This window comes from Ziziphus jujuba, chromosome 4 (assembly GCF_031755915.1).
Source record: "Ziziphus jujuba cultivar Dongzao chromosome 4, ASM3175591v1".
Taxonomy (NCBI): domain Eukaryota; kingdom Viridiplantae; phylum Streptophyta; class Magnoliopsida; order Rosales; family Rhamnaceae; genus Ziziphus; species Ziziphus jujuba.
Window position 1 is genome coordinate 24,319,670 of NC_083382.1, and position 11,350 is coordinate 24,331,019.

General features: G+C 33.3%; 1 protein-coding gene and 1 long non-coding RNA gene across 4 annotated transcripts; one reads left to right on the forward strand and one right to left on the reverse strand.

Moving 5' to 3' along the window:
* Positions 1-2,999: 2,999 nt before the first annotated feature.
* LOC125421930 (uncharacterized) lies at positions 3,000-4,707 on the forward strand. 2 transcript variants are annotated; one of them, XR_007240399.2, is made up of 2 exons: positions 3,000-3,618; positions 3,791-4,707. It is a non-coding gene; the product is annotated as an uncharacterized LOC125421930 (long non-coding RNA). The 2 variants fall into 2 exon arrangements; XR_009638720.1 differs by having other exon boundaries at positions 3,797-4,707.
* Positions 4,708-5,851: 1,144 nt separating this feature from the next.
* On the reverse strand, positions 5,852-10,963 carry LOC107403921 (probable beta-1,3-galactosyltransferase 2). Of its 2 annotated transcripts, none has more exons than XM_048472715.2 (11): positions 10,512-10,963; positions 9,587-9,683; positions 9,348-9,412; positions 9,037-9,251; positions 8,841-8,904; positions 7,935-8,007; positions 7,586-7,706; positions 7,270-7,357; positions 7,042-7,167; positions 6,823-6,932; positions 5,852-6,436 (listed from the first exon to the last, which is right to left on the reverse strand). In XM_048472715.2, the coding sequence occupies exons 1-11, from the start codon at positions 10,619-10,621 to the stop codon at positions 6,288-6,290; spliced, it is 1,218 nt and encodes a 405-aa protein (XP_048328672.1). In that variant the 5' UTR covers positions 10,622-10,963; the 3' UTR covers positions 5,852-6,287. The 2 variants fall into 2 exon arrangements, with proteins under 2 accessions (XP_048328672.1, XP_048328671.1); XM_048472714.2 differs by having other exon boundaries at positions 9,348-9,421.
* Between the last annotated feature and the right edge of the window lie 387 nt (positions 10,964-11,350).

The window sequence follows — 11,350 nt, forward strand, 5'->3', positions numbered from 1 at the left end:
CATGGGCTGCTTTAGTTTCACTTGAAGAAGATGAGGAGGACGATGAAGCGGTTTCGAATCTACATTTGGGGAAGAGAGTTTCGAAGAAAAGAATGGGCAGAGTTGTTGGAAAAGGAAAAAAAGACGATGTTCAAGATAAAGGAAAGGAATTGGATTTGGAACTGGAACCGAAAACCAACTCCCTTTCAATTCAAGAAGCTGAAGCAAAGGAAGGGCAAGAGAAAGATGAATGGTGAAAATGAACAAGACATCACTGACAATGAAACTCCGCAGGAAGTCCAATTTAGCATTCAGGATCTTATCGATCTGGAGGAAGCCGCAGCTGCATATCTGAATCTTGTCAATACAGTCGAGGCCCAGAAGAGAAAAGAAAAAGGGAAAGAAAAATTGGAAGAAAATAATTTCATAACCATTAGTGATGATGATGAGTTGGACTTGGAATTGGGATTGAGATTGGGATGGGGATTGGGTAAAAAAAATTAAATCCACAATCGATAATAAGCAATTAAACCCACAATTGATAAAAGATTGACAGTCGCTGATGAAAAATTCACAATCGAAAAAAGACCTTCCAATTTTTCTCAAAAACAGAAAAAAAAAAAAATTGAAAATTTTTCGGTGGCTCACCCAAAACCAGAGAATGAACATAACAAGAGAAAAAATACCCAAAACCAGAGAATGAAAATACATATATATTTTCATACTTAGAGGAGGACGATGAAGCTGGTTCGAGATCTGTTCGAAAAGTGGTAAACGTGCGCTGGTGTGAGCGGTGATGGTTTCGAAGAGCGGTGAAAGTTTCGAAGAGCGAAGGAGCGGGTGTGAGCGGCGAAGGTGAGAACAAGTGCGTTTCAAAACAATGGAAACATCTTTTTGATGTTTTCCCAATTTTTTTTTTTTTTTCAATTTGTTTTATGGATTTGTTTTTAGAAACAAATGGCCAAACAGATGAGTTGTTGTTTTAGAAACAATTTTCTATTTTCTAGAACAGAAAACTATTCTAAAAACAGTTGGCCAAACAGGCTCTTGTTTTTTTGGCCCAAAACATGTATATCTATCTATATATATACATATTATTTTAAGTAATTCGAATTGAATATTAAAAAAAAAAAAATTGTGTATACATAGTTCGTTTTATGTTAGAATAATTTAATTTTTTTAAAAGAAAGGTTCTTTTCACACTTCTAAATTAACTATACACAATTTTATAAATATTGAATTTACCAAAAAGTCCATTTTATCTTCACACTTTTTTTTTTATATATATTTTTATTTATTTTATGATAAGATTTTTTTTTTTTTTTTTTTTTTTTTGGGTATTAGTTGCTCTACAACGGCCGTAATTCATATAACTTTGTCATTTATACATGTTTTACCTGCAAGACAACTTGCTTTTGAGAAGAATCTCACTTTTTAACCAGACGAATCTTTTAGATATGTAATACTGAATTTCCATTCATTCATCAACAAGTCCCTTAGAACCTTGCTTTAAAGGCTCCTCAGATTGTTCCAGATTGGTCAAGATCATCATTCAAGGTTGTAGGAATAAAGAGAAAGATAAAGTAGAAGAAGCAGGAGGTGGCGTGGCAGAGCATGTAATAAAAAATCATTTGAAATTTTTTAACCAAAAAAAAAAAAAAAAAAAAAAAACAACAACCATCAATAGAGCACTGGGAGTCTCACATCGCTGGCAACTCATCCTCTATCACGTAATAGGAAGAACAGGTAAAGGAGAAAAGAGTTTTAAAGGGGGAAAAAATCTAAAAAGAAGAAAAATAAAAGGGTAGTTTAGACAATAAAAACTTTAGGGATTGTATTTCGATCTTTTAGTATTATAAGTAGAATTTCTCTTTTTAAAATCAGATTTTTGATTCTATCACGTAGGTTGAAAAAATGATGAAGCCTGGCCAATATGTAAGAAATAAAAGTTAAAGATTTAATACCTGATTTTAAAAAAGTTAAATTGTCCTAACATAAGCCTTTTTCGTATATGCATATATCAATATTTGATTTGGTTAATATGGTTGGATTTATGTTTATCCCTAATCCACATCCTTTATAAAAATGTGGGATATAATTTTTAAATAGTAACTAAGGAATTCTATTATAATTAGTGCAAATTTCAAAGTACTAGATGAAATACACCCTATATTATATGCAAACCTTCAAAATAAATAAAATATAAGTACAATTTTCCCTTAACGAAACTATATGTATGTTATAATTGGATTGGCTTTATTATCAGACCGGTCCAAAGGGCATTTAGTAGCAATACAGCAAAAATAATCAAGCACAGCAAACACAAGTGACATCCTATTTAAGTTGGTTCCCCAAAATGTTGCTTATGTCCATTTATTCTATTCCCCTCTCAGGGCCTACAGCCCCACCCAAAAAAATAAATAAATAAATAAAATAAAATCGATTAACAATTTGATATTTGAAAAAAAAAAAAAATTGTCTTCATTTTTTTCTATAAACCAGAGGATTGTTAATGAAGAGGATGACTGACATTGAGCTTTTTCAATTATGAAAAGCATGCACAGCTATAAGTAAAAATATATATATTTAAAAAAGAAAATTAGAGTCAAATAATATGAAGTTCTGATTTTAAATTTAAATTGTGATCTTCAAAAATGGATAATGGATGGCATCAATAAATGCTGTTAATATTCTGTATCTAATTTCCAAATCCTAATTCATTTTAGTCCAAACGTTTAAAAATCCAGTAAACTTTGATTTTGCCGGTTTTGAAAGACTTGTTTCCATAGGGCCATTTGAATGGTAAAATCATTGTTTTTTTTTTTTTTTTTTTTTTTTTTGAAAAGAACATGATGCAAATTTAAATCTATATATAGAATTAAAAAAAGATAACATAAAATAAAATAAAATAAAAAAGAAGTTTTAAGAGACTTGATGGTCAAGATTTACTGTCAGCATAAATGAAGGTAAATGACGCAGTAAATATCACATAAACTTTTCTTAAAGAATTGCAGGGGAACAACAGTTTGAGAAGTCTCAAATATATGCACTAGTTAAGAAAAAAGATTGAGAATCACTGAACCTACGAAATGCTTCATGGGAAGTAAATAAAAAATAAAATAAAATAATTAAAAAAGAAGAAGTAGAAGAAGTTGAATAGTGGGGGCAAAAAAAAAGGTTCTCTTGGTTTGAACCATAAATGCTGATTGAACAGAACCAACATCCCTCTTTCTTTACCCCATCATCCATTAATGGCCACATTAAAAGCTCCAGATTTGTCTCCGTGAGCTTTTTCACGAATCTTGTACCTTCTTAAATAAATATTCCCAACTTCCTTTGTCGTTTGGTAGTTGAAATTTTAAATGCGACTTCTTCAATGCTTACCACCATGCCCTAGGGCCTTCCATCTCCCTTTGCTATACACACTACCTTCTTAAAGACCAACTTCCTCCTTCTTCCTTCTTCCTTCTTGTATGCTTCTCTTGTCAGTCTCTTTGCAACTTTTATGCCCCTTTATTCGAAGTTGCTCATATATATATATATATATAGACATATTGCTTTTCAAGCACTTCCAAAGTTCCAACCAAAAATATATATTTGTGGTTTCTGGTACCCATTTTGGTGTTCTTGATGTTAATGGTATTTACTATAGTTTTTGCAATTTCTTGGTCTTTGAATGATGGTACCATATATATATATATGTGTGTGTGTGTGTGTGTGTGTGTGTGTGTGTGTGTGTGTGTGTCTCTGATTTTGTTATATTATATTTTGTTAATATTTTCTCATGGTTAGTTGTTCTTTTTGTGATAAGTTGAAGCCCAAGAGCATATGAGAGAGAAAATGGATCAGTTTAACGGGATATTGGTCCGGTTCAATAAGAAAGCAGTGTTCGAAATGATTTTGGGCTCTGCTTTTTGATTGAGCCGTGCCAATATCACGTGGCACTACTCTTTAATCATTCCATTTGCTTGCTGTCTCAGCAGCGGCGTTCAAAAGGTAACCCTCTTCTCTTTTTTCCATTTTCTTTTTAATTTGTATATACTTCTTTGTTTTTATTTCTTTATTATTGTTATTGATCTTCACAATGTCCATGCAATGGTTTATCCAAGTTATTGATATTGGCACATTAATTTTGTACCAAGATTAGTACACTTTGCCGTTTCCTGCTTTGGCTGTTTTTATTTTATTATATTTTTTCTTTGGTAGTTTTCATAACAACTTCAATGTACACAAAATCCTTGTTGATTTATCCCAAGGTTTATGGAGACAAAGCAAAAGCTGTTTCATTTTAAATCTTAAAAACCATTTTGGATGCATGAAACAATAGCTGGAAGGTTGAGCAATTAATAGTCTTCCCACTTCTCTTCACGTTTACGAAATGGCCGATATCTGGAAGGTTGAGCTCTAAAAGATCTGAAGAAGGTTATCTTGGGTGCTAAGTTATTTAATTATAGAATTTTGAGTGAGGACTGGAGAGGTTAGACTTTAGAATTGGATAACGTTACGCTTAAACTAGTATATATAGCTTGTATGTTTATTTAAGAAACTTTCTGCTTCTTCTTTTTATATTCAGCAGCCAAAATGCAGGAAATTTGCCAATGTAACTTTCTGATGTTCCAGGGACATTGTGACTCATTGCAGTAAATTTTTGTGAGCTATTTTTATTTGTTGAACATATTGAATTAAAGACAATATATTTAGAGTACCCTTGAGAGAATTTCTTTTCAACCATTAGAATTGGGAAGGTTCTTATCTCGTACTGCAAAGTCCCGTTCATCAATGTCAGTTCATGAAAGAGTTTTCATGAGAACTCTTAAAACTTTGTTTTTTCTGTCTTTTCAATCTCCATTAGAAGGTAAACTTCATCTTTTTCCTTATCATGGGTTAAAAGGCATAAATTTCAAACTGTTAATTTAGGCATCACATTATAAAAGATAACATAGCAGTTTGTAATTTATTTTATCTATCATTGTTCACTTTGTAACCATGTCCTGAGAATATGTAAGCAATAAGGAAAACAATATTTCCTCAGTTTCCAATTTAAATTACCTTGGGGTTCATCAACCAGAGTGGCAACTTCCCAGGTAGATTATATATCAAGTTCCAAAAGTTAAAATAAAGGAAAACAGATGCTTCTGAACTGCAAATTAGAGTTAAATTTCCTACTTAGAGCTTTCTGTATACGGTTTTCTATTTTTCCTTTTTAGTTCAAGAGACAAAGCATACGTGAATGACTACTCTCATAGTCATTTGTAATAGAAATTAAATAAAAGTTAACAAAAAATAAGACTAATTCAGCAATATGATAAACAATTTGAAATAGTTTTCAATCTTGTGTTGCTTTTTCTCTTCCTTCTTTTCTTAGTCTTATAAAGCTAAGTGACAAGCCAGGAAAAAGCCAATTACATACAACCGAAGTTTAAAATTTCCATAAGAAAAAAAAAGTAAAAGTTAAAGAAAATAATTGAAAACTAGATCCCAAATAAATCGTAAATGTTGCCAAATAAGCGTTGAGTTAAATGAGGCTGCTAGCTCGATGGCATTGGACTTACCCCTTCAATTATTTTATCACATGTGACATCCAAAAAGGGAAATATATATATATATATATATATATCCCTAATCATTTCTTCATGATCCCTGTAGGATGTATTTGTCTAAAGAAATTAAATTCACAGTACTAATCATGCCTCTTAAAAACACTAAGCTTGCCCAAAAAATCAGAAATCAAGTTTCTAGCATTTTGTAAGTGTTGGACCAGAAGATGATTCTTTTCTCCGGTCATGGAGTCTACAAATGGCGTTTTCAAAGCTTTGGATAAACTGATTCACAAAATGAGTGACAGAAAAAAAAAAGGAAAACATGATAATAATAATAATAATAATAATAATAGATTCATCGTATTCATACTTAAGGGCAAGATTGTACACGAAAAGGCAGTAAAGCGCCCCCTCACAAAGGTATGCATTTATTGTGCACTTGATAGCCATGAAACTGTAACTTACAAGTTGGCTCTTCAAGCCTCAAAAGAATTGTGGTGTCAGCCTCATTCTTTCTATTCAGGCTGTTACAATGGCCATTCTCCTATACTAAAATGGAGGTGGTCCATATGGCACGGTCTCTCGCTCTCTCTCTCTCTTCCCCCGCCCCCCCCCCGGGCCCTCCTCTCTCTCTCTCTCCGTTTTGACTGATATTACACTTTCTCTATATTTGGCACGAAAAAAAGACAAAAGACTCGAACATCTGGTTTTTTCTATACTAAATGCTCAAAAAATCCTTCCTGAGTTTGGAAGAACCAAAGCTCTTTCTCAAAAAGAAGCACTCCACAAAGCATTCTCACCTTCTCCACAACGTCGATGGACTTCCTTAATCCTGTCAGCGGATCTGCAAATCCCACTGCATGTCCAGTCGAATGAAGCAACACAGATGTTGCCTGCTTGAGCCTTCCACTCGCAGTCTGCAGCAACAAGTTACTTCTAAGCTTCAACTATGTATTGTTCAATAAACCCGGTCTCATGCTTTGTATGCACTACCACGATTCACATCATAGACCAGAAGGTCTATTAACGGTTGAGCTCAAGCGTCAGAAGCTCAAGTCAAAGTTCATACCTTCTTTTTGGTATCAGAAGTTGTTAAGTTGATTGGAGTACACTTTTTCTAGAGCAAATTTTTATCAGTACTGTAATGTACATGACATGTTTTTGTTACCTTGTTTACATGATTGACTCACACTTGTTAAGGCATTTCATCCATATGAGAGATGGTACTTACGGCTTTATGTAAATCAAAATTTTCAACAATAAAACTACATTAACATGATTTTGAAAGAGAACTGGAAATTACCAGGTGGTGTGCCACAACATAGTCGCCGATCATCAATGTGTTGCACATCAAGTCCAATGAACCAAGATCCCAAAGAGACATCCTCATTAGCATACTTATGTAGAACATGCCTGAGAAAATATATTTAAAAAATTTGTCAAACGTGCGAGAAGACTGCCTAATCCCCTCCATATGAACAAATGTATGTCTGTTTATCTCCTTTTATAGATTAAAGCTTACTGGTTTATGGATATGTATGTAGCCAAATCTCTTGAAATGGCATATAGCTGTCCAGTAGCATGACGAAAATACTTGTTTCCGTTCTCACCAAATTTCCAGTACTCAGGTTCATGATATCTCACTCCCCTGTGTGAAGAAATTGACAGTTAGAGAAACTTCAGTTAAGTTATTTACATTCGGAACATTCATCTGAAAAAAGGAACATAATTTTGAGGAAAATTATCTCACTTCTGTGCAAGAACAGGACCAGATTTCATGCATCCAATGTATACCCTTCGTTTTGATCGGTGTCTGACTAGTGTTTCTCCAAGTGTTGCTAAAACAGTATGAAAACAGATGGACTCAATATTTTCATAAAAACAATATATCACAGGATTAATTTACTAGCCATGTAAAGTGAAATTTGACTTGCTTAGACCTAAATTAGTGATTGCAAACCGTGCATCATGTGCAATTCTCAAATAATAAAACAACGTTTTTATCCCTTCAGCCTTTATGTGTTACCGAACATAAGTAAATAAGATTTAGCAAAAATAAAGTTTACCTATATTTACATGTACATCATCGTCGACTTTGACATAAAAATCAGCATCCCATAAAGAAACAGCAGTAGCAAAGTATATCTTTGTCTTGGCAGACAATTCAAGATACCCTTCAACATGGTCCTGCTCGCGAGATCATATAAATAAAGTTATATTTTTTTATTTATGAGCCAAAATAATGAAATATTCTTTGTTTAACTGAGCAAGGTACCCTTCAACATGGTCCTGCTAACAAGATCAAATAAATAAGTTAAATTTTTAATTGATGAGCCAAAATAATGAAATATTCTGTGTTTAACTGAACATATACATGGAATAGAGGAAGTGAAACAAAAGCAATAAAAATATTACCAGCCTGAGGAAATCTCCATGCTTTTTGTCCTCTGCTTCAATTGCTCTGTCTAGAATACCCCCTGATGTGGCACTAGATAAGGTGGAAGAAAAGAACTTATCAAACTTCTATCAAAATGAAATTTACCTCCCAAGACTACTATTAAGATAACATCAATAATTTCTTGTTGTCAAAATGAAATTTATCTCCCAAGACTACTACAAAGATAACATCAATAATTTCTTGTTGACAATAGAAGCAATCATGCAGATGAGCAACTATGAATAACACAAATTTTTAGCTGATTTTACTCTATGGAAGGAAAGTTCATTCCTTCTTTTATAGGAGGGAAAGAACGAGGCAAGGCTAAAGCGAGTGAATGTAAGATCCTTCTAAATCCACTAAACTAATCCCTCCAAAAATGGAGGGATTGGAGGAAGGAAAGAAAATTAGTCGAGCAAATTTTCTAACATTTACCTTTTAATCCTAAAGTACTTAATTCATATTAATCTGAAAATAATTTCTATGATAATTTAGCCACAAGACAGATGGAGGATTTTTTTTTTCCCCCCTTTCCTTCACTTTTCCATCTTTCTATCCTATTCATCCTCCCAATCTTCCCTCCTCCCTACCAAACAAATGGTAAAACTAAAGCAACAGTTCCTACTAAGGTCACATAAATTATAATAATTCAGTAAATACTAAGGATGGGGATCTTCTGTCTCCATTCTCGTTCCACCAACAATAAAATCTCCCCTCTTTTTAAAAAGTAGTTAATTTTTTTTTTTACTTAGCGTAATTTATTTCTTTGTTAATATGGCATCATTTCAATGGTGAAATAGGGATGGAAACACCAAAAAGGGAATAGAAGATCCGGATCCAAATACTATACAGCATCATAAGGTAAATAATGTCCTAGCACCCACCTATGACCAATGACAAAGCGAATGATGATGCCCTTCTCTTCCTCCAGCCTCTTTCTTTTCTCACCTAATTTCACGTTTTTGAGAAGCAACAGTCATCAGAAGACAGATTTATAAAGCCACAAGGAAAGTGTAAAAAAATCTCCACAAACCACAATAAACTAGTGGGGAAAAGAAATAAGAAAATTCTTGTTTCAACCTTGTGGCATCCATGTAGCACGAACCGAATCTCTTCTTTTGCGGCTGCTAAAAGCAGTATTAACTCCGACGACCATTACATATCTTCTCTTCCCAGATGATGCCTCTGAGTTCTTTAATTCTTCTGACAACGGAGAGCCACTGCGTATGGACTCGTGTGCTGCCCTTGCAGCAGCCAATTCCATCTCTAAATTTGAAATGGTTTTATCTAATGTCCTACATCAACAAACTATCATAAGTTTTTCATTCTAAGTAATTCTAAAAACCAAACCTTGCAATAATATTTTCCAAAGTAAAACCATAAAGACTTACTGTATTGCATTATGAGTCTTAAAAACTTCACCATAAATGTCCTTAGAGTCGCGCTTCACTTCCTTCTGATGCAACTAAAAGAACCCAATTACATAAAAAGGAAAAAAAAAAAAAAAATACAGTAAAGAAGGAAACTTCAAATAATGAACACGAAAGAAAGATATGACATAGGAAAACAGATAAAGAATCACTCTAGGATTTAGAAAATTCCAAGTAATGAACGGGACGAAGATGCTCACAGATTTTGGATTACAACCCTCAGAAACTAATTTCAATTTCCCAGCTTCCAATGCTGTTGTCCGTGTGATGCCTTTATTTTCAGGCACAGTCCACATCCTGATATACAAATTCATAAGTTTCATTACTGTGTCATTATTATCCTTAAGAAAGTTTCAGTACTAATCGAATTTCCAAAAGTTTACAAAGCTATTTACACCAGTTCAGATCAATTCAAAAAGATGGACTAATTTTTTATAGCTTTTAAAATCTCAAAAATAATATGCAACTTGAGCAAAACGAAAATTGCAATAAAACAAGAAGGATAAGGACCGTCTAGGCAGATGTCAGATTCTGCCCTCAATGACTGAATGGATGCAGATCTTCACCGTCCATTAATACGAAATTAAGAAAAAAAATATATCTCTAAATTATTGAATTTGGCATAACTGGGCATGGACTTCGCAAAATGAGTCGGCTTGATAAGAAGATAAAAGACCCAAAAATATAAATCAAATTTAGATCTATGCCACTTTCATACTAAATGAAACAGCAACATATACTGTACGCAAAATTATAAAGAAGGTCCCGAAATTCATTTTTTAATGGAACAATGGCACTCAGAAGAGAAATTAGCAATAATTGCTATTCCAAACTTGAAAATTTATAATTGAAAGGAAGATATATATATATATATATATAACACGTACTTAAACACCAATCAACTTTCCACAAAACAAACAAGGATCTTTTGGCACAGATGGTAGTAGAAAAGTATTCCATTGACTTAAACGACTTTGAAGAAGCTGGCTCGAACCCATTTTTTGCAAATATGTCTATATTTGAATTAAAACCATAAAATCAAAACTCATAAGTAATTGAACTCTATTTTTTTTTTTTTTTTTGGCCTAAATTACAAATAAAGAATATCAAAATAAAGATATATACCTATTAGTAAAGAGCATTCCAGCACAGAAGCTGCCAATACAAAGCAAAAGAGCCCATTTATGTGATATAATGCCTTTAGAAGGCTTATCTCCTCTGCTTTTCCAAGACATCTTCTTTTAAACACTACTGTTGTTTCAAAGCCAATAGCTTCTTTTCTTTCTTTTTTTTCAGGAAAAACCCATAAAATCAAAGAGACCAAAGAAGCAGAGAAAACCCAAGTGCATAGAAGAATCTGTAAGAAGAAGAAGAAGGAGGAGGAGGAGGAGGAGCGGCGGAGCAGGGAAGCAGAGAAAGAGAATAAGAAAACAGAGCACTCTGTTTTGTATTCTTTGTTTTGTTCCTTTCTTTATCCTTTTGCTTTGTTCTGTGTGTCTCCCTTTCTCTCTCTCTCTCTCTCTCTCTCTCTGAACTCTTTCTTTGCAGGCCAAGGGACGTTGAACAGAAATGAGAAGACACACTAACCGCCCCCTCTCTTATTTCTAAATTACCAAACCGTCCTCTCTTATAACCTTCCCACTTGATGAGCTCACTCGGTTAACAGTTCTGGAAGTGACATTAATGCCCTTTCTCCACACTTTTTTTTTTGGGTGGGGAACTCATCAATTGTGGGAGGCCATGTTCTCATCTATTGTAGTCACATGGGAAAATGTTTAAGGCCATGCTCAACCATTTTTTTTCTTTTTTTTTTTTTTGGCTCAAATTTGTGACACCTGCAATATATATATTTTTTCTTTTTTCTTTTTTGTTTTCTGAGGTGGCAATAAATTCATCTTAAAAGAAAATTAATACTTCTTTTATTTTTGAGCGGCATTTCAAGATTTGTGAAAATAAGAAGTCAT

Coding starts and splice junctions, on each gene's coding strand:
- LOC107403921 (XM_048472714.2), bottom strand. CDS start 10,621: ATGTCTTGGAAAAGCAGAGGAGATAAGCCTTCTAAAGGCATTATATCA. Junction 9,684..10,511: donor GGAATGCTCTTTACTAATAG/GTATATATCTTT, acceptor TTTGTATATCAG/GATGTGGACTGTGCCTGAAA. Junction 7,358..7,585: donor TGATGTACATGTAAATATAG/GTAAACTTTATT, acceptor ATACTGTTTTAG/CAACACTTGGAGAAACACTA.